Source organism: Macaca fascicularis, chromosome 16 (genome assembly GCF_037993035.2).
Source record: "Macaca fascicularis isolate 582-1 chromosome 16, T2T-MFA8v1.1".
Classification (NCBI taxonomy): Eukaryota; Metazoa; Chordata; class Mammalia; order Primates; family Cercopithecidae; genus Macaca; species Macaca fascicularis.
The window spans coordinates 36108784-36130969 of record NC_088390.1 but is presented as its reverse complement, the minus strand read 5'-3'; the positions used below and the strand labels follow the sequence as shown (position 1 = coordinate 36130969).

At 52.2% G+C, this 22186-nt stretch overlaps 1 protein-coding gene across 6 annotated transcripts; it reads left to right on the top strand.

Annotated features, from left to right (window-relative positions):
• Nucleotides 1-3954: 3954 nt before the first annotated feature.
• LOC135967618 (galectin-9B-like) lies at nt 3955-22185 on the top strand. Of its 6 annotated transcripts, none has more exons than XM_065531165.2 (11): nt 3955-4050; nt 11148-11239; nt 13195-13396; nt 14843-14953; nt 16127-16222; nt 17908-17943; nt 18459-18509; nt 19144-19185; nt 19641-19729; nt 19881-20043; nt 21486-22185. In XM_065531165.2, the coding sequence occupies exons 1-11, from the start codon at nt 4012-4014 to the stop codon at nt 21630-21632; spliced, it is 1068 nt and encodes a 355-aa protein (XP_065387237.1). In that variant the 5' UTR covers nt 3955-4011; the 3' UTR covers nt 21633-22185. The 6 variants fall into 6 exon arrangements, with proteins under 6 accessions (XP_065387237.1, XP_065387239.1, XP_065387240.1 ...); XM_065531167.1 differs by lacking the exon at nt 21486-22185 and adding an exon at nt 20411-21401; XM_065531168.2 differs by lacking the exon at nt 11148-11239.
• Nucleotide 22186: the final 1 nt, after the last annotated feature.

The window sequence follows — 22186 nt, the reverse complement described above, 5'->3', positions numbered from 1 at the left end:
CTCCATCTAAAAAAAAAAATTAATTGTGGTAAAACACACATAATATAAAATGTACCACATTAACCAGTTTTAGGTACACAGTTCAGTGGTATTAAGTACATTCACGCTGTTATACAATTATCACTACCATCCATCCACAAAACTCTTTTCATCTTGTGAAACCAGAACTCTATACGCTTTAAACGGTAAGTCTTCATTTCCCCTCCTACCAGCCGATAGCCACCATTCTACTTTCTTCTGTTGATTATGGCCACTCTAGGTATCTCAGACAAGTGAAATCATACAGTGCTTGTTCTTTTTTTTTTTTTTTTTTTTTTTTTTTTTGTGGAACAGAGTCTCACTTTGTTGCCCAAGCTGGAGTGCAGTGGTGCGATCTTGGTTCACTGCAACCTCTGCCTCCCAGGTTCAAGCGGTTCTCCTGCCACAGTCTCCCGAGTAGCTGGGACTACAGACATGTGTCACCATGCCCGGCTACTTTTTGCATTTTTAATAGAGATGGGGTTTCACCATGTTGGCCAGGCTGGTCTCGAACACCTGACTTCAGGTGATTTTCCCACCTTGGCCTCCCAAAGTGCTGAGATTACAGGCATGAGCCACCACACCCGGCCTACAGTGCTTGTTCTTTTATGACTGTTTTATTTCACTTAATGTTCTCAAGGACCATCCATGTTGTGGCATGTGCCAGAATTTCCGTCCTTTTAGGGCTGAATCGTATGTCTGGCCCACGTTTTTTTGACCACTCATCTGTTGACGGAGACGTGTTGCTTTCACCTCTTGGCTGTTGTGGATGGTGCTGCTACAAATACGGGTGTTCACACGTCTCTTTGAGTTCCTGCATTTGGTTATTTGGGGGAGATACCCAGAAGTGGAATTGCTGGATCATACAGTAATTCTATGATGAGGTTTTTGAGGAACAGTCATGCTGTTTTCACAGGGCTCCAGTTTACTCACATTCTAGCGAACAGTTGTTGTTTTCTGGATTTTTTTTTTTAATCATAGGCATCCTAATGAGTGTGAGGTGACAGACTCCCTCAGTCTACAGGGCAGAGAACAGAGAGCCGCCGAGAAGGGTCTGCGACTTCAAATGCTAGAGCTCTGAGAAGGAACATTCCCAAGGGCTGCTTCTGGTCTCCTGAAGACCAGAGCTAACCACTGGGAATGGACTGTGGTGACTGAAGGGAGCCAGCACTGTGCCTCGAAGTGCCTCCCTACTGTGTTGATTAGTCTAAAAACACGTCAGCCTTTGGGTATGACCGCGGCCCCTCCAGACAGGGCGTGGAGCACAGGGCCCTCCTTTATGGGCTGGACTCCCTAGTGGGCTGCTTACCTGTGACTCACCTCCCAGGCTCAAGCTAATGCTAAGGTGCTGATTTGCTGGAACGCTGAGCTGTGCCTGTGTCTCCTTGGGCTCTGGGAGAGTTTTTCTTTTAGCAGTATTGTACGGAGATATTGTCTAGGTAGAGGAAAATGTAGATCCTGGTATTCTGTGTGAGTTTTGTTTTGTTTTATTTTGTTTTGAGACAGGATCTTGCTCTGTCACTCAACCTGCAGTGCAGTGGTGCCATCATAGCTCACTGTGGCCTCAACCTCCCAGGCTTAAGCAATTCTCCTGCCTCAGCCTCCCTGTAGCTGGGACTACATGCACCACCATGCCTCACTAATTTTTTTGATTTTTAGTAGAGAGAAGGTCTTGGGATATGGAACAACTGCAACTGTCATTCATAGCAGACTTGAGTGTAAAATAATCCAAGCTGGTCTCAAACTCCTGGGCTCAAGCAATCCTCCTGCCTCAGCCTCCCAATGTGCTGAATTACAGGTGTCAGCCACTGCACCTGCCTCAGCCTGTTGTTAATGGATGTAAACACCTGTGCGACCACCACCCAGAACCAGATCCAGTACATTTCCCGCCTCTCGAAGACTCCTTCGTGCCCCTCCCAGTCAGAGACCCCCAAGGGTGACGCCATTCTGGCCTGTTGTTCAACTTGACTCGAATGGAATTCTCACAGTGCGTGTCTGTTTGGATCTGGCTGCTTCTGCTCAGTTGCGAGGCCCATTGATGTTTCCTGTGGCCTGGCTCCTTATTATTACTGAGGGCCACTCTGTTGTGTGAAAACCACAATTCATTTCTCCCTTCTCCTTTGGTGAACAATTTGCATTGTTTCCAGCCTGGGGCTACGGTGAGTAAAGCTTTTAAAAACAGACAAATATGTTTTCCTTTCTCTTAGCTAACTTTTTAGAAGTAGAAAAGCCAAAACCTAGAAGTAGATATTTGACTGTATTACAACTCGCCAAGCAGTTTTTCTTTCTTTTTATTTTTTTATTTTTTGAGACAGAGTCTTGCTGTCTTACCCAGGCTAGAGTGCAGTGGCATGATGAGGGTTCACTGCAGCCTTGACCTCCTGGACTCAAGTGAGCCTCCCACCTCAGCCTCCCACATAGCTGGGACCACAGGTGAGCACCACCACACCTGGCTAATTTGCGTTTTAAATTATATGTACAGACAGGGTCTTCCTATCTTGACCAGGCTGGTATCAACCTCCTGGACTCAAGTGATCCTCCCACTTCAGCCTCCCAAAGTGCTGGGATTACAGGCGTGAGCCACCACGCCCTGCCTGGTTTTCTAAGTTGGATTATTTTACACACCAGTCTGCTATGAATGAGAGTCCAGTTGTTCCATATCCCAAGCAATTGGCAATTGCCTACAAATGATGTGGCATGATGAAATTGTTCCTGGTGTCCATGGCATCCGAGAGGACTGCAAAGAATTTCCCTTCCTTTCTCTCCTTTCTGTTCCCCCTGTATTATCTACTCCTTAAATTGGTCAAATTCTATTTAATCCAGAACATAATGGAGATGGAAAGTGCAGATGACACACATGGCCTCAGTCTATGGAAGCATCTCAAAGGAATTCGTCTGCAAATTCTAGTGCATCTAGGCAGAGCACAGGAAGGGAGGCGCAGACTCACGTGTGGCCCTGGGGCACCTGCCATCCCCTTCAGCCTGTACAGCCCTTACCCGCCCAGCCCCAGCTTGAGTTCTAGGCCTTCTCACCAGCACATCACTGGGACCTGGTGAACTTCAGGTCAGTTTATTTCATGGCTCCCTCCCCCCTCTGCAGCCTATCCTGTTATTCTCTGTTTCGGCCAATTATTTCCCCTAACTAGGTGCTGAAGCCAAATAAAGGCAGTTCATGCCATATGTCCCTTTCCAGCCCCATGTCACTTGAAATGTTCTCTTATGTCCAAGACTTCTCTCCCCATCCTAAAGTGCAGAAAATAAAGATAGAGAAGAGCAGGAGAAGAAAGAGGGATTCACTGAGAGGGAGGATCAGAAGCTCCTGGGCACCCCATACTCTAGAATAAAAATCTTCATTATGGTGTTTTTCTTGCAAAATATTCCCCTCTACGTAATTATGTTTTTACATGAATAATATAAATTTAAAGAGGAGAAACACTTTTTGAAGAGTCTGAGAATCTTCATATAGCTCAGGCTACCACGAATTAGCTGTGCGACCTGGGGCATGCCCTTTAGACTCTGAGCCTCAGCTTCTCTATATGTAAAATGGGTTGCAGCCGCCCTTCCCCACCAGCACCCCGTGCACAGGCAACGCCCAGCCCCATTATTTTCTGGACTCCGTGGCCAAGCGTGCTCAGGACACACAGCCACATTCTTCTGGGCAGTGTCATCTGGCAACTCGCTGTCATGTCAGTGTGGTCAAGCACTGTAGACCTCTATGAACCAAATATGCTTCAGGCTCGGATTGAGCACAGGAGAGGGAGGAGGGAAAGGTCACTGGGACTGGGAGTGCCCACTTCCCTCTGTGAGCGTCACTGCAGTTCACCCAGCACCCTACCTTGCTCTCTCTGGACCCGCTTCCTCTTGCTGCTGGCTCCTCCCTGTTGAATAACAGCCAAGTTGCTTTGGTTTCTATTTCTGCATCAAGTCATTCCCACTGCAAAGGACTTCCTGGCAGGTGTGAAAGGCAGCGGTGGCCACAGAGGCGGTGGAGAGATGGCCTTCAGCTGTTCCCAGGCTCCCTACCTGAACCCAGTGAGTTCCGGGGCCGTGGGCACAGGGCTGCCTCAGCCAGGGGGACAGAGCCTTGGGGCTCTGAGGAAGCAACTCCTGGGTGGCAGGGGATGGGGTGGGGGCAGGCCAAAGAGAACACAAGCAGGGCAGAAATGTCAGCGGAGGTCATCCTGGCACACCTGTGCCACGCTGAGCTCGCTCATGCCTGGAGGGATGCTCGTCCCCACGAGTCATGAGGTTGACAGTGTTGACTGAGCTGTCCCGTCCTGTCCTGTGTGCTCAGGGGGAGACATGTAGAGCGGGATGGTTCATGTAAAGAGGAAGCAAGCATGTTTCTGGGACAGTAAGGACACTATCCGGCATGGTAGTTAAGGGTGCTTACTGAGAAGATGGCCTCCCTGGGTCCAACCATTTACTGGCTAGTGGTCTCTGGGCCTCAGTTTCCATATCTGTAAAGTGGGAATAATACTTGAGCCCCCCATTCCCAGGGTTGGGCTATGGATTAAGGAGGTAGTGTGTCTAGTGTGTTTGAATGGTGCCTGGAACACTGTCAGAGCTTTGGGAGTGTTTCGTGTTATTGGGAGTCCGGGGGCAGCAGGGAAGGCCTCCTGAGGAGGTGTCTGTGCTCTGAAGGGTGAGGCAGAGTTAACCAGGCATGGGCATGTGAGGGCATCAGCAGAGGGGCAGTGTCAGAGGTGAGAGGGGCGAGGACTGTCCCTGCAGTGTGGGGTCAGAGGGCTGCAGGTGCCTTGCTGAAAGCCTGTGAGATTTATGAGTCCCCTTCATACAGAGAAAATGTCAGGCTCAGGGAGGCGAAGGCCAGTTGCCAAATGTCCCCAGATGGGAGTGGCAGCGCCAAGAGCCCAGGAACCTTCAGGGGTCACTGTGTCCTCGGCCGGGTCCTGTCATAGGATCTCACCCCGCCTTGGCAAAGAGCTTCCCGAGGGGCTGGAGAGGGTGGGCTGATGGGCCCTTCCTGGGTGGGGAGGCAGGGTGCTGAGGGCAGGGAAGCTGCCAGGGCCCACCTCAGCAGAGGTCAGGGTCGAGCTTGGGTGCCCTCTGGTGACATTGAATCCAGAATGAGGCTGCCTAGGTTCTGGTCTGCAGGGCTCGGCTCTGCTTTCTAAACTCCAGAGGAAGAGTGGAGAAAGGAGGCCTGTTTCCTCCTGGCTGTCACCAATGACCCCTCAGCCACCCTGTGGAGGCCCCTGAGGTAGGACCTGCACGGAGAGAGTGGGGGAAGCCGGAACAGGCTGCCGGTGCTGCGCGGGCCTCAGGGTCAGCGTGTGCCACCTTGGACTTGTCACCCCATCTCTGGTTTTCTGTCAGAGAGGGGATCCCAGAGTTTCTTCCAGGTTCTGACATATCATTCTGGTAACTGGTTTTTACTTTCTAGTCTTTGGATTCAGAAGGAAAATCCTCCTATGGACATTAGAGAGTTTCCGAGAGTTAAAGCAGGGCCTTGGAGCCCAGACAAGAAAGACGGTCAGTGCAGCCCCCGTGGGTGTCCAGAGCACCCCTCTACCCCACAGGGCTCCCCTGGGTTAGGACACTTAAGCCTCACTCGGTGACCCCTCTGGCAATCGGAGCCACGCTTCCTCCACGTGCCGACAGTGGGGGAAGGTCACGGGGTTCGCTGTCCTGCTGAGGAGGGCTGAGTGCCAATGAGGGCCTGGCTTGGAAGCCTCACTCCCACTTCTTTTCTGGTCTCATGTAGCTCAGCCTCTTTGGAGGGCCGTGGGGAAGCTAGAACCACCTGCTGTGTGGCCCAGGAAGCACTGGGAGAGCCAGGAATAAGGACGTTCCCAGCTTCCTCATGAGAGGAAGCCTGTGTGGTGGTTAGAAGTGTGGGTGCTGGGGTTCAAATCCCAGCTCTGTTGCTGACCAGCTGTGTAGCTTTAGGCAAGTGACTGAACTTTTCTATGCCTCAGTTTCCTCATCTGTAAAAGTGGCCGGGGTTGCCGTGAGGATAAATGTTCCTGGTCGCGCCCAGAGCCCTCACGGACACACATGGATCCAGATGCCACAGCTGCCTTAGCTGGCCAACCTCAAAACAACACATTTGTTCTTACAGTGTTGGAGGTCAGAAGGCTAAAATCAAAGAGTCATGAAAGGTGGCCAGCAGGACAGTGGAGCCTTTGAGACCACGGGGCACCTTCGCTAACAGCCACGTACTGGCTCCTGCTGGCGGGCAGTCTTGGCCAGCCAGGCTGAGCTCCCTACTGGCGGGGCCGAGCCTGGGTGTCCTCTGGTGATGCAGAGTACAGAACAAAGCTGCCCACATTCTGGTCCACAGGACTCAGTTCTGCTTTCTAGACTTCCAGATAAGAAGAAGAGGGAAAGTCCCCGGTCTCTGGGCACAACCAGGAACAGAGAGCAAGTTCTGACTCAGCAGAGGAATCGATTCATTCCATGCAAAGAGCTGCACTGTTAAAGGCTGGCACGAGCCGGGGCTCAGCACACGGCATCGCACCCAGTCCTCTCAGAACTCTGCCAGGTAGTGTTACTGTCCTACCATTCAGAGGAGGGAACTGGGGCACAGGCAGGTTAAGCGACTTGGCCAATGTCAGAATTGCCAGTGTACAGAGCTGGGAGGCGAGCCCAGGCCTGTGGGACCATAAATCCAGTGTGAAAATCCATCCTCCTGCACCCTATGGAACAAAAGTAGGTCCAGTTGTTTTCCTGGGTTTCCTGGACACACAGATCTAAATTCCACAGCAGCCTTGGCTGGCCAATCTTAAAACAACAAATTTATACTCTTAATGATTCTGGAGGTCAGATGTTAAAATCAGCGTGTCAGCAAGGTTGTTTCCTTCTGGAGGCTCCAGGGGAGAATCTGTTTCTTTTCCTTTTCCAGCTTCTAGAGGCTGCCTGCATGCCTTGGCTTATGGCCCCTTCTGCCATCTTTAAAACCAGGAGCTTTGTCCAGGCGCAGTGGCTCATGCCTGTAATCCCAGCACTTTGGGAAGCCGAGGCAGGAGGATCTCTAGCCCAGGACCTGGAGACCAGCCTGGGCAGCAAAGTGAGACCATGACTCTACAAAGAATAGACAAAAATTAGCCAGGCGTGGTGGTGCATGCCTGTAGTCCCAGCTACCTGGGAGGCTGAGGTGGGAGGATCATGTGAGCCTGGGGAAGTGGAGGCTACAGTGAGCTGAGACCAGCCACTGTACTCCAGCCTGCATAACAGAATGAGATCCTGTCTCAAAAAAAAAAAAACACAAAACAAACAAACAAAAAAAACCCAAAACCAGCTTCTTGCTTCTGTTGTCACATCTCCTACCTCTGACTTTGCACTCCAGCCTGCATAACAGAATGCACTGCAATCCAGCCTGCATAACAGAATGAGATCCTGTCTCAAAAAAAAAAACACAAAACAAACAAACAAAAAAAACCACTGCACTCCAGCCTGCATAACAGAATGAGATCCTGTCTCAAAAAAAAAAAAAACACAAAACAAACAACCAAAAAAACCCCAATACCAGCTTCTTGCTTCTGTTGTCACATCTCCTACCTCTGACTTTGATCCTCCTGCTCCTTTTTATAGGACCTTTGTGATTACATTGGGACCACCTGTAAAATCAGGACAATCTCCCCATGTCAAAATTATTAATTTAATCACATCTGCAAAGGTCCTTCTACAACATATTCACAGTTTCCGGGGATTCAAATGGGGATGTTTCTGGGGGGAGGCCCACTGATAACCAGTGTTACAAGTTTCTTGTAAAATCTTCCAGAGATATTTTATCTATAAATAAATAAATCCAAGTCCATAGCCTTCCCCCACCCACTTTTTATACAAATGGCATCATTCCATATCGGTGCTCAGTTTTCCTCTTTTTCTTTTTCTTTTCTGTCCTCTTTTTCTTTTCTTTTGAAGGCTACACAGAACCTGTTATATTATATGGAAATACCCCAATTTATTTCACCTTTTTACTGTTGAAAGGCTTTTTGGCTCTTTCCAATGCTTTGCTTTATAATCCTTTGTGTTATAATGCTGCAATGAATAACCTTGTTTGTAGGATAATATTCAATTTAAAATCTCATTTTTCAGGCCAGGCATGGTGGTTCATGCCTGAAAATCCTGGCCCTTTGGGAGGCCAAGACAGAAGGTTCACTTGAGACCAGGTGTTCAAGACCAGCCCTGGCAACGTATCGAGATCCGCTCTTTTCACAAAAATTTGAAAATTAGTGGGGCATGGCATGGTGGCATGTACTTATTTGGTCTCACGTATTTGGGTGGCTGAGGTGGGAGGATTACTTGAGCACAGGAGGCAGAGGCTGCAGTGAACCGTGATCAACCCCTCACCGCACTCCAGCCTGGGCAACAGAGTGAGAACCATCTCAAAATAAAATAAAATTTTAAAAAAGTCTTGTTTTTCAGAATTTGGGGGTGCCATTTAAGACATTTTGAAACCTCACAGAACTTTTTTGGGGAACTTGTTGCCTTGGAGATTAACCTGCCCTGTCCCGCCCCCATGATCTATACTTGCTCTTTCTCCCTCCTGGCTTCCTTAGTTAAGCCTTGTGTGTACTTGCGAGCCCGTGTCCATCACACTCTGCCTTCAATTCTAGACGCTGTGGTGTGAATACGCTTAAGTGGAGGCCGCATGCTTCCCAGGAGGGTATTTTCAGCGTTGTCTCTCATGATAGTATGAAAGGCTCTGGAGAGAATCACAGGCCTCCACAAACAGACAAGGGGAAAAATCTTCCACAGACATGTTTCAGGGACAACAGGCTTCCCGATCCTAGGTCATGCTGGTCCATACCTGGATCAGGCTGACTCTCCTTCCCCCACACTGCGGGTGTAGACAGGGACAAGAAAGAGAAGTCAGAGACACAGAGAAGCTGTGCTTTGCTTGAGGTCACTAAAGTACTTAATGGCAGAGTTCAGAGCTGACCTGAGGGGCAACAAAAGACACCCCCTCAAATCCATGGGGAGCAGAGTCTGTCTGAGTCAGATCCCAGATTTCCTGGGGCTTTCACGGAGCCAGGTGTGTACACTGAGCGAGGACGGGTTTCCCAGGGTTCTGTGTGGTCACACAACTCAACAATACAGACCAGAAAGCAGTGGCCAGTAGGCTGAATTTGGCTGGTGGGTGTTTTCTGTTTGGCCTTCACAGTGTTTCTTCTAACTTGTTATTATAGGAAATTCAAACATGCAGAGGGAATTGTACCATCAACAACACACACCCATCACTCTGCTCCAACAACGATCAACTCAGGCCTATCTTGCTTCATCCTATACCCTCCCTCACTTACTTCCCTTCCCACCTTCAGATATGTGGAAGCAAATCCAGAGATACCATTCCATTGCAAATATTTCACTGTGTATCTCTATAATATGGGAATTTGGGGAGTTTCATTTGAGACAGGGTCTCCCTTTGTTGCGCAGGCTGGAGTGCAGTGGTGCAATCGTGGTTCACTGCAGCCTCGACCTCCCAGGCTCAAGTGATCCTCCCACCTCAGCCTCCCAAGTAACTGTGGTTAAAGGTGTTCACCACCACATCTGGCTAAATTTTTAAATTTTTGTAGAGATGGGGGTCCCACTATGTTGCCCAGGCTGGCCTCAAACTCCTGGGCTCAAATGATTGTTTTGCCTTGGGATTATGGATGTGAGTCACTGTGCCCAGCCAGGAACTTTTACATAATCCTTTTTGACAAAAATTTTCCCCCAAGAAATTAGAAAGTTTTACAAAAAAAAAAAAAAATCCAGGTTTCTGTCTTCTCTTAAAAATTTGGAAGCTCTGCCAATCCTGGGCCCGGATGATAATCATTGGTTAGCGCTGAGTAGATGTTGACTTTTCAGGCGAGGGGTGTGACGTCTACTTTGCCACAGTTCCCACCACTCCCTACCTGGCCATCTGACTCATAACACGTCACCTGCCTGGCTCCTTTAGGCATTTAATTTGGGTAGGAAATTGACCTAAAGGAGATATTAGAGAAGACATTAAAAACTTGAAGAATGTGAAAATCAGCCAGGAGATAGAACTGTGCTTTAATGCGGGTTATAGAACCACACTGGATATGAGGCATTTCGGAATAAACTTTGAAAACTGGAAGTACCAGTTTGTGAATTTTGCTCAGAGAGATCAAGGTGGGGGGTGGGTGACAGTGGAGAAGCATCTCCTATGTGCCAGTCTCTTCCATCACAGGCCTTTTCTCACGAAATCATCAGTCACATGCAGTAGGAGAAATACCTTCCCATTTTACAGATGAGGAAACTGAGGCAAAGACAGGTGAAGTAGGCTTCCCAAGGCCACTCAGGTCATGAGCAGCAGAGCTAGGATTCAGACCTGACTCTGAAGTGATGCATCCTCACCATGGCCCATCGCTCCTTTAAAGAACCCCGGAAGAGAGAATTTGACAAAGTGGTAGCCCGTGGGGCCTGGGATGGGTGGGGAAACTACACTAGAGCTTGGGACTGCTGAGGGCCTGAGGGAAGGAATGGGGAGCCCGGGGGCAGAAGTAGAGGAGGCGGCTGCCCCATGGCTGCAGAGGGCATCTGGGAACAGACTCTGCTGAAGGTGGCCAGGAGGGCAAAGGTGATGGTGGCCATCGTTATATGGTGGTGGTGGGGAGAGGGACATGCCTTCTTCTTGTCCCTCTCAGGTGACCCTCTCGGTGGAACCTGCGGACCCTTGATGGGTCCCTTTGGCCCCTTGAGCCTCCTGAGTCCCCAGCCAAGGCCCTGGGCACTTTGCTGGGAGCTTGGCAGGAGGTCCGGCAGCCCCCATTACTACCTAGTTCCTTACCAGCCCGGGGTGTCCGCCTGCCTCTTCCCTGCCTGGAAGGAAGGCCTTCAGCCTGGTGCGTTCCTGATGCAGCCTCCACCGCCTCTCAGACTCTCACACAAGCTCAGCTCCCTGTCGCGTCCTCTCAGGGCCAGGCTTCTCCTTATCACAAGCTTAGACTGTCTGAGTAACTAATTGGATTTGTGTCTGCCTCCACACAGGACCCTAAGACCCCTGGGGGTGAGACTCCGTATATACTGGTCATAGCCGCACCCCATCCCCTTGCATGGCGCTGTCACACCCAGGCCGGCCACTGACTAGAGCTGGAGGGGAGAAAATGGGAGGCCGGCCACCTGACTGATGGCCCCACACCTTCTCCCTGCAGGCCGTCCCCTTTTCTGGGACTATCCAAGGGGGTCTCCAGGACGGACTTCAGATCACTGTCAATGGAACTGTTCTCAGCTCCAGTGGAAGCAGGTGTGTGTGTGTAATGGATGGAAACGTTTCACTCCAGCCTCGTCCCTTAGTAAACCACTGGGCCTGTGAGCCTGGGTTAGTTCAGACAACAACATCCAAGCTCACGTGCCTGGCTCAGGGGAGGCCCAATGCGTCCCTAACCCATGCTGCCGGGCACCACTCCGCAGGCACAACCTGCAGCCAGGGGTGCCATTAACCTGGACTCCGGGATGAATGGGGCCCTGGGAGCTGGCGGTCTAAGGAGGGAGTGGGATGGTCAGAGTTGGAGGATTATGTTCTAGGTTGAACCTTGCACACTGTGACTAAGAGTTACAAAAATCAAACCTCTTCCATTTCCCATACTGCTCTCATCCACTCTGAAGCTCTCCTTCTGCTAACGTGAAAATACTGAAAACTGACATTCAAAGTAATTTGGTCTCTTTTGATTTCAAGGCCTTTTCTGGAAACTACTAAGTCAATTCAAAATACTAACATTGTATCAGGGCAGTTTCCCACCCCCTCCTCCCTCCCAAGGTGGGCTGTCTGGGAACAGAGACGAGCTCACATGGCTTCTCAGGGGCTGGGAAGGCTCTAGACCCTCACGCAGGCCTCGCTGACCCCTGCCGAGGAACCCCGACCAGGGGGCACAGGGGTGTGCAGCTCTCTCCTGTCTTGGTGGGACACCACGGGTGGCTGCCTGCTGAAGTCTGCAGGGCCCACAGAAGAGCCTCTGGTCTCATGGCTCGCTCTCCGAGGTCCCAGGGGACCTCTCCTTAAGACCTTCTGGGCCTCACAGATCTCAGTTCAACCTCAGCTCGGCCACCTAGATTCTTGGTGACCTCCTCTGCCATTGCCATGCTGCTGTGGGACTTCTCTGAGAGCCTGCAGTGCCCCCAGGAGATGCCAAGGGCAGGGAGACCCCGATCCCCATGAACCCTGCAACGAGGGGAATCAGGACCATACCTCTGATCTTCCACCCCTTCCTCTCTCCCTCTCCCTCCGCCTCCCCCACCTCCCAGCACCAGGAGGGCTTCCCACTCCCATCCTGTGGAACAGAGACAGATCCTACCTCAGAGGGCGCTCTCCTCTCAGGAGCTTTCTGCCTCTCCTTTCCTTGGGGCAGGAATTTCCAAAGGACTACAGGGGTGAAGCTGAAGGACTCCAAAGGAAAAATGCATGCAGAGATATTTCTAATGCAATCTTCTCCATTTATTCATTTAATTAATTAATTGTTTTCTTTTGAGACAAGGACTCTTTTCTTTCACCCAGGCTGGAGTGCAGTGGTACGATCATAGCTCACTGCAGCCTCGAATTCCTGGGCTCAAGAGATCCTCGCATCTCAGCGCCCCAAGCAGCTGGGACTATAGGCATGCATCATGATGCCTAGCTAATTTTATATATATATATTTTATATATATTTTTTTAAGTAGAGATGAGATCTCACTCTGTTGCTCAGGCTGGTCTTCCACTCCTGGGCTCAAGTGATCTGCCTGCCTCAGCCTCCCAAAGTGTGGTGATTACAGGCGTAAGCCACTGCGCCCGGACCCAATTTCACATGCTCTTTACATTTGTTCTCTTCTTTTCTACTTAGTCAGGCAAGTGCTGGCCTCCAACAAGTGTCCACTGGCACGGAAGGCTGTCTCTTCTAGGAGTGCTTAACAACTTCCATCTTTGGTACCAATTGGTAATCACTTTCCAAGACCTATGCTTCTTGTTTGCTGATGCCAGCACTTTTCCTTAACCATTTTCTACTTATTTTTAGAAAATCATGCTGTAAAGGCAAAATGCAATAATTGCACAAAAACACATTGGATCCAAATTAGAGAAACAAAAAGGATGCCAACCAAGCAGTCTCTGCCAGGCAGGTTCTATGCAAGATCCCAGACAAATGCAGGGCAGAGGCACCGAGGCCCTCCTGTGCCTATCCCTGGCAATAAACCATGCCACAGAAGACTATTTGCTTTCCCTGGGCCTAGGTTTGCTGTGAACTTTCAGACCGGCTTCAGTGGAAACGACATTGCCTTCCACTTCAACCCTCGGTTTGAAGACGGAGGGTACGTGGTGTGCAACACGAGGCAGAAAAGAAGATGGGGGCCTGAGGAGAGGAAGATGCACATGCCCCTCCAGAAGGGGATGCCCTTTGACCTCTGCTTCCTGGTGCAGAGCTCGGATTTCAAGGTGAGCAGGAATCCCCTCCCCACCTCTCACCCACAGGACTCCCAGCCCTATCAGGTGAATGACCTTTAAGTAATCACTTTGACATTCAGCCAGAGTGACACCATTACACAGATAACAAGACCATTTCCTTGTAAGGTGTTACCCATGGCTGCGTAGTCTCCTTCTGCACCTTCACCTGAATCTACAGGTGCGCCTGCTGCTTCTTTTACTCTGAAAATAAGAACTAGGGGAGTCATCACGTTGCTGTTTGGTGTTGTGTGTCTTTGAATTCCAAGCTCATTCCATTCCTCTGCTGTCACCATTCCTCCTCTCCAGATCCCTGGTAACATTTATTTTTCAGCGACATTGTTCCAGCCTTTATCCAGGGTCTATTAAGGGTATAGTTTTGTAAGCACATTGCAAATTACCTTTGCAAGCAGAGTAGGTCTCTGGGCTTGAGAAGCTGGTGGGTCAGTCAGTCTGAGTATGCTTATCTGAGATAAGGATGTTCCCATCCACTCAGTATGCAACCTGAGGTCACTTCTCCTCTGTTCCCCATGAGTATTTTATGCATATTTAAATAATACCCCTGCAGTCATAAAAAGGAATGAGATCATGTCCTTTGCAGGAACATGGAAGGAGCTGGAAGCCATTGCAGGAGCAGAAAACCAAACACCGCATGTTCTCACTGATAAGTAGGAGCTGAATGACGAGAACACATGGACACAACGGGGGAAACAACACACACTGGGGCCTGGTCAGGGAAGGAGAGCATCAGGAAGATTAGCTAATGGATGCTGGGCTTGATACCTAGGTGATGGGTTGATCTGTGCAGCAAACCACCATGGCACCCGTTTACCTAGTTAGCAAACCTGCATATCCTATACTCGTACCCTGGAACTTAAAATAAAAGTTGAAGGGGCTGGGCATGGCAGCTCACCCCTATGATCCAAGCACTTTGGGAGCCTGAGGAGGATGGATCACTTGAGGTCAGGAGTTCAAGACCATCCTGGCCAACATGGTGAAACCCTGTCTCTACTAAAAATACAAAAATTAGCTGGGCATGGTGGTGGGCGCCTGTAATCCCAGCTACTCGGGAGGCTGAGGCAGGAGAATTACTTGAACCACTGCACTCCAGCCTGGGTGACAGAGTGACATTCTGTCTCAAAAAAAAAAAAGAAAAAGTTGAAGGATAAATAAATAATAAATAAATGAAGCCCCAGGTGAGCTAAGACTAGAAAGACAAACCTACTGCAGTAAATGACCAGAAGAACGAAAACCCAACCACTGGAGCCCAGTAGAGACTCGGGTTGATGCCCTTCGGGTCACACACGTTCCTGTAACTGGCCCCACAGTGAGGCCCAGACTCAGGTCTTCATTTTCTAGAAGGAGGGTCCAGGAATGCAGGGGGGGGTCCCCATCCCGGTCTGGGGCGCCTGCCCCGGAACACGTGCTCTCCTGTGGCAGGTGATGGTGAACGGGAGCCTCTTCGTGCAGTACTTCCACCGCGTGCCCTTCCACCGTGTGGACACCATCTCCGTCAATGGCGCTGTGCAGCTGTCCTACATCAGCTTCCAGGTCAGACTGTCCACCTGTACCGGTCCCCGGGGCTGGGATGCAGGGCCCACGTAGCTGTGCCTAGGCCCTGCTGGGTGGACCCAAGCCAGTCTCCTACCCAGGTGACTCTGGGGACAACCTCTGCTTCCCTGTCCCAGTGCCTGCCCGCCCCTTCTCCTCTGTCACTCTGCCCCTCCTTCTGTGTCACTGTCTCTGTCCAGAACATCTGCCTTGGTCTCCCAGGCTCCTCGGCTGCCCCTTTCTCTTCATCCCTCAATTTCCATCCTGGTTAGGAGGCCATGTTGTTCTAGAAAGAGCCCAGGCTCAGGAACCAAACTGAATCCAGTTCAGATTCCCAGCTCTGCCATTCATCCTCTGTGGGATCTTAGACAAGCGACTTTGCCTCTCTCAGCCTCGGTTTCCTCATCTGTAGAATGAGCATGGTCATTGCCTGCCCCCCGTGGGTGGTTGTGTGGTTCAGTGAGGAGACAGATATCAGAGGTCACACAATGGCCCCCTGGGCCCACACCAGGGTCTGTTTGACCTCTGTGTTTTAAAGACTTTGAATGTGTTGCCAACATCTGAAAGGTCAGGAGAGCCGGGTACCGTGGTGGAGGTCTGCAATCCTGGCTACCCAAGAGGCTGAGGCGGGAGAATCGCTTGAGCCCAGGAATTAGTTCTGCCTGGGCAACACAGCAAGACCCCATCTCTAAAAACTTCTAGTTTGAATAACAAAATAAAATAAATAAAACTAAAGAAGGTCAGGAGATACCAATACCACATGAAAAACGGGAAGATGAGGGTATGCTGGGCCCACATTCCCACAGGGCACCAGCAGCTGGATGGGAGCTGCTGTTACCCTTTTGGCATTCAAGGGAGCTCCCTGAGATGAGCGAAGTGTGCACTAGGCCCTCAGCAAATCTGGGCTCCTCACCCTTTGGTCTTCATCTCTCATTCCCTCCTTCCCTGACTTTCTCCCTTACTGGTGGGAGGGAAGAGCTGGAGGGAGACTGCCCCCCTGTGCTGCTCACGGGAGCCTGGCCTTTTCCCCTCCCGCCTCGGCATGGCCCTAACCCCCTTGCCACATCCCCCTGCCTGCCTGGTCTCTCCCTCTTGCCCCTGCCTCTGCCTTTCAGCTTCTCCTTGGCTCTATTAATGCTTTTCCTCACCAGCCGGTGCCTTTTGTTTTAACAGAACCCCCGCACAGTCCCTGTTCAGCCCGCCTTCTCCATGGTGCCGTTCTCCCAGCCTGTCTGTTTCCCACCCAGGCCCAGGGGGCGCAGACAAAAAGTGAGTTCGACACAGAGGCCCTGGGTGGCTGAGCAGACAGCAGGAAGGACCCAGGGTCTGAGAGGCCGGCCCCAGCCAGCAGGACACCAGGGCCTACGGGCACCATCGTGCCCACTCAAGAGTTCCCTGTCTCTGTCCGCTGGGCACCCAGAGCTGGGGCCCTGGGAGTCACCCTGGATTCTTCACTCCCCCTTCTTTATGTCTCTCCAAGGCACCAATGTCTCTCCCTCCCAAAGTCACCAACGTGGCCCAGGCCTCTGGGATTCCTCACCATGACGACAGGGGTCCAGTTCCCCACCCCCCACATCCAACCACTGCCACAGTGACCTTCTTATAAGCAAATCTGATCACACCCTCTCCCTGCTTAAAAATCTTAACAGCCCCAAGCCCTTCAAATAAAGCCCAAATTCCCCAGCAGGGCATACAGATTCCTCCCGAGTCTGGCCCCAGTCAACCTCCCTGCCTCACCCCCAACCCACGAAGCTCACGCAGCCTCCACGGCTCACGCGAGGCCCTCTCGGGCCACCATGCTTTTGCATATGCTGTCCCTGGTCCCGGAAGCACCCTCTGCCAGCCTGTCCCCAGCACACGCCTAATTGCCCTTCCATGCTCTGCCTAAGTGTCTCTCCTCTGGGAGTCCTCCCTGCCCAGAATATTGTTGGACGCTCCTGCCATGTCCCCATGGAGTCTGTACATATCTGTGCCATGCCAGTTCACAGCACCCCATTGTAACTGTGTTTGTGTGTCTGTCCCCGTCACTCCACCCCCATCTCCCTATGTCCATGAGGCCCCAGAGGGCTAGGACCATGGCTTATTCATTTGCAGAGTGCCTGGCACTCAGTAGGGGCTCAGTGAATGAATGAATATGGAATGTGGTTCGCACAGCCAGGAAGAATGGGATACCAGCCAGGGCAAGAACAGTCTACTGGGTGGGGCAGGATCCAGGACAAGTAGGCGAGCAGCCCTTCCTCTGGCCACTCAAGCAGTGGGGACTGGGAGGAGGGGCGCTTTGTCTACGCAGTCTTCCTATGGCCCATCACGGTACAGACAGGGCACTTGCCTCCTGCCACGCTGACTTCAGGACTGGTCGAGCCCCGGGGAACTTTTGCAGGGCAGCCCAACTTCGGCCCTGGTCCTGGCGCTGGGGAGGATAGAAAGTGTGCTGGATACAGTCAGACAGAACTGGCTGCCGTTTTGGATTTGGTCCCTTCCACCTGGGTGAGCTTGGGCAAGTTGCTTAATCTTTCTGAGCCTCACTGCCTCACCAGGAACACAGGAGCTGAGGCTGCTTCCCTCATTGGAAAGCACTGAAGCCCAGGAATCGACCCACAGCAGGCCTTCAACAAATACCCCTTCTCACCTTACGGGTGAGATATGGCACTGGAAGTAACGCTCTTAGCTGTGGGAGCTACAGAAAGCAGTGAGGTCTCTATCAAACCCAGCCTCCTCTCTCTCGGGAGGAACCAATGGGGATACCCTACCCCCCAACCCCAAAGCCCTGTGCACCTGGGGGTAAAAATCTGGGGGCCACGGGCTCAGGAAGGCTTGCTTGGGAGCAAGAGGGAGGCGGGTGTGTCTGGGGAGGCATTTCTGAGCACAAGAGCCTCCCTGGAGTTCTGCCATTGTCTCTTCCCGTTCTCTGGTGCCCGCCATAACCACCGTTCTGACTCTCCTCACCCCTCCAGCCTCCCGGCGTGCGGCCCGCCAACCCGGCTCCCATTGTAAGTCTCTTGCTTTCTTTTTGGATCCTCTTCATTTTGGCTCTTCTGGGCTCATGGAGGAGGCGGGGCCAGGCATTGGGCCTCTCCCATTGGGAGTGGGGAGGGCAGAGGCCAGGCCCTTGACCGTCTGCCCGGCCTGGCGAGGTGGGGGGTTGGATGTGGTTGGCTGGCCGTGATGAAACAACCTGAGTTGCCAGCCTGTGGGCAGCCACGGAAGACCGTGTCCCACATTCCCTTCTCCCACCTGCAAAGGGAGGCTAGGCTGAGAGACGTTTCCCTGAGAGGAAAGATGGGCCAGAGCCACCAGCGTCCCCATCTGTCTTCTCCAGGGTTCTAACCTTTGCCCTCCCTCATCCCCTTGAGAGAAGAAACAGCTGGACCCACCCTCTGTGGGGTCTGTGGGGCCATTGGGCTGATTACGCCCCCTGGAGGTGCCTGCCGTGTGGCGCCCTCTGGTGGGAGCTGGTGGTCTTCACATGGGAGAGCCTGGGTGAGACCTGGTTTCTTTCCTCCAGACCCAGACAGTCATCCACACGGTGCAGAGCGCCCCTGGACAGATGTTCTCTGTAAGTCTACAAGTTCTGGCCAGTTCACAGCTGCACAGTGTCCTCCTTCACCAAGAACTAAACTCCCTAGAGCCCCAGAGTCAGGAAGAAAGCGGTTTAGCAAGGAGGATGGGGACATCTGGGGCTGAGTCCTTGGCTCAGGTGACATGTGGCTAAAGCTGTTCTTGGGACAGCAGAGATTCTGCAAGAAGCAGGATTTATCCAGTGGTGGAAAAGGCAGGTCCCCTAGAGACCGGGAGGGAAACTGGTCCACCTGTCACCAAGTGGGGAGTGCAGTGGCCCCAGCACCCGGATGTGAGGTTCCTGGCCCTGCATCCTACGTTCCCCGGATGTCACTCCTGATCAAAGGCTTAAGCTCTTCTCCTGCTGGTGCAAATCAGGCCGGGAGTTTAGCGTTAGTGGGGCTGCCTGTGGAGAGGTTGAGGGGCAGGTGACCGTGGTGGGGTCCGGGAACACGGCAGGAAGTTCCAGGAAGGCTAACATGAAAAGGGAGGTGGATGGGAGAGTCCAAGGGCCAAAGCCTCACGAGGTCAGCCTCACAGTGGAGGCCCCTCTGGAATGCGTGGGTGCGCGTGGGTGAGTGCTCGTGCACACATGTGCTCTCCCATTGAATTTCCTGGTTTCTTTTCAACAGACTCCCGCCCTCCCACCTGTGATGTACCCCCACCCCGCCTATGTAAGTGGCTTCTCAGGGAGGGCGAAGGTTCTGTTTGTGGTGGGCAGGCTGGGGGTGAAGAGCCGCTGCAGGGGTATCCACTGGCCTTGAAAAATGAAAAGCGGTCCTTTGGTAAGCTGAAGGGCTTCAAAGCATCCCAGCGAAGTAGAAGACTGTAGAGAGGAGCTTTCAACCTTAAAACTGTCATGTCAATGTGAGCACATTGCATGGCCCTCCCTTTTCATCCCACGAGTCTTGTTGTGTTTGGCCAAAGTTCCTTTTGTGACACTAATCTAAGCCCATGAATTTGAGGAGCGCTGGAAAGTTTTCCTTTGGCTTTTAGGGAACCAAGTAAAGCTATTGCGGGCTTCCTCTCAGCTGACAGCCCAGAGTCATGGGAACTGGTACAGTCCTCCCCTTCCGTGTGGCAGCTGCCCTGGCTGCCACTGGCTGCTCTGTCCCCCTTCTTCCCACAGCCAATGCCTTTTGTCACCACCATTCCGGGAGGACTGTATCCATCCAAGTCCATCATCCTGTCGGGCACTGTCCTGCCCAGTGCTCAGAGGTAAGGCAAGGGCTCCAGTGACCTCTGGGAAGAGAGAGCCTTTCAAGGTCATTCCAGCCATTCCCCTGGCTTCGGGCAGGCTGCAGATGACAGGGAGGAAATGGGGCTCAGAACTCAGAGGATAAAGCTTCAGGTGGGCCGCCCACCCCAGGTTCCACATCAACCTGTGCTCTGGGAGCCACATCGCCTTCCACCTGAACCCCCGTTTTGATGAGAACGCTGTGGTCCGCAACACCCAGATCAACAACTGTTGGGGGTCTGAGGAGCGAAGTCTGCCCCGAAAAATGCCCTTCGTCCGAGGCCAGAGCTTCTCGGTGAGGCACCGCAGTCTGGAGCTCGGAGAGGCTCCTGTGGGTGCACAGGGGGAGGGGTAAAGGAGGTCTGGGGTGCCTTGAACAGGATGGGGGCAGATGCCTCTGGGATGAGGGCCCAGAAGAAGAGAAGGTGGCCAACAAATTATTATTATTATTATTATTATCATTATTATTATTATTATTACTATCCCACATGAAGGAAGTGTTGGGATCTGCTTTTTCAGATGAGGAAAGAAACTCACAAGTGCAGGTTACTTGCTTGTGGTCACACAGCCAGTAAGTGTCAAATCAGATCCAAGAAGGAGGTGTTTTTCATTTCTTCACTTATTCATTCAACAATGATTTTCCTGTGGCCCGCTTTGTGCAGGAAGCAGCCCGCGTGCTGGGGACGCAGTCATGAAGCAGGCAGACCGGGTCCTGCCTCCAGGGGGTTTACAGTTTAGGTGGGGAAGGAACGAGGAAAGTAAAGCATGGACAGATTGTCACAGATAACGACAGTGCCACACACAAAGCAAAACAGAGCGATGAGATAGAGCGAGCCTGGGAGGGGCAGCGAGGGCCAACGTGCAGAGGCACGGGTGTGGCCTGTCCAGGAACAGCAGGCAGGCGTGTCCGCCCTGACTACACATTCAAACCACCCAGGGAGCTTACAAAGGAAATATCAGCGCTGGGGCCCCAGCCCAGGCCAGCGAGGCGGTCAGCTGGGCATTCGCATTTTAAAAATATGCCTTAAGTGATTATACTCTGCAATCAGGGTTGAAAACGGCTGATGTAGGGCTTTGCAGCCATGGAAAGGAGCTTGGATTTTAACACAGTGAAAAGCCACAAAGGAGTGTTTCAAGCCAGGGAGCAACATTCTTTGATTTGTGGACAGCTGTGTGACCTCGGGCAAGTGACTTAACTACTCTGTGCTTCAGTTTCCTCATCTGCAAAACGGAGCTAAAAATCATGAATTTCCTAGAGTTGTAAGAATGGAATGAGACAGTATCTGTAGCATGCGTAGGACAGCGCCTGGCACATGGCGTGTGTGATAGGAGTGTTAGCTATTGCGAAGGGAAGGAGGTTTTAACATTTGTACGCTGACTGCCTCATGGAGAAGGCATTGGGGTGGAAAAGACCAGTTAGGAGGCTGATGCTGCAGGAGCCCAGGCCCGGAGCACTCCTGTGTGCTGGGCCCGAGGGATGCAGACAGCACAGGCCACCGCTCCTGTCCCTGATGGGGTGGGAACAGTATTGTAGGCCAGGGAACAGTACAAGGGAAGGAGCACGCACAGCCTGTTTAGTGAAGCGTCGTCACTCAGTGGGGATGGAGCGCAGGTGAGGGGCTTATTAACATCTGAGGAGGGAAGGAGGGAGGGAGGGAAGGAGGGAGGGAAACAGGGGGCTGCAGTGTGAGTGGAGGACTTCCCAAGTGTAGTGCAAACGGCATGATCTCTGCACAGGTGTGGATCTTGTGTGACACGCACTGCCTCAAGGTGGCCGTGGATGGTCAGCACCTGTTTGAATATTACCATCGCCTGAGGAACCTGCCCGCCATCAACAAACTGGAAGTGGGGGGCGACATCCAGCTGACCCACGTGCAGACATAGGCGGCTCCCTGGCCCTGGGGCTGGGGCTGGGGTGGGGGGCAGTCTGGGTCTTCTCATCATCCTCACGTCCCAGGCCCAGCCTTTCCAACGCTGCCTGGGATCTGGGCTTTAATGCAGAGGCCATGTCCTCGTCTGGTCCTGCTTCTGGCTACGGCCACCCTGGAACGGAGAAGGCAGCTGACCGGGATTGCCTTCCTCAGCCGCGGCAGCACCTGGGGCTCCAGCTGCCCAAATCCTACCATCCCAGGAGGCAGGCACAGCCAGGGAGAGGGAGGAGTGGGCAGTGAAGATGAAGGCCCATGCTCAGTCCCCTCCCATCCCCCACGCGGCTCCACCCCAGTCCCAAGCCACCAGCTGTCTACTCCTGGTGGGAGGTGGCCTCCTCAGCCCCTCCTCTCTGACCTTTAACCTCACTCTCACCTTGCACCCTGCACCAACCCTTCACCCCCTCCTGGAAAGCAGGCCTGATGGCATCCCACTGGCCTCCACCAACTGACCAGAGTGTTCTCTTCAGGGGACTGGCTCCTTTCCCAGTGTCCTTAAAATAAAGAAAT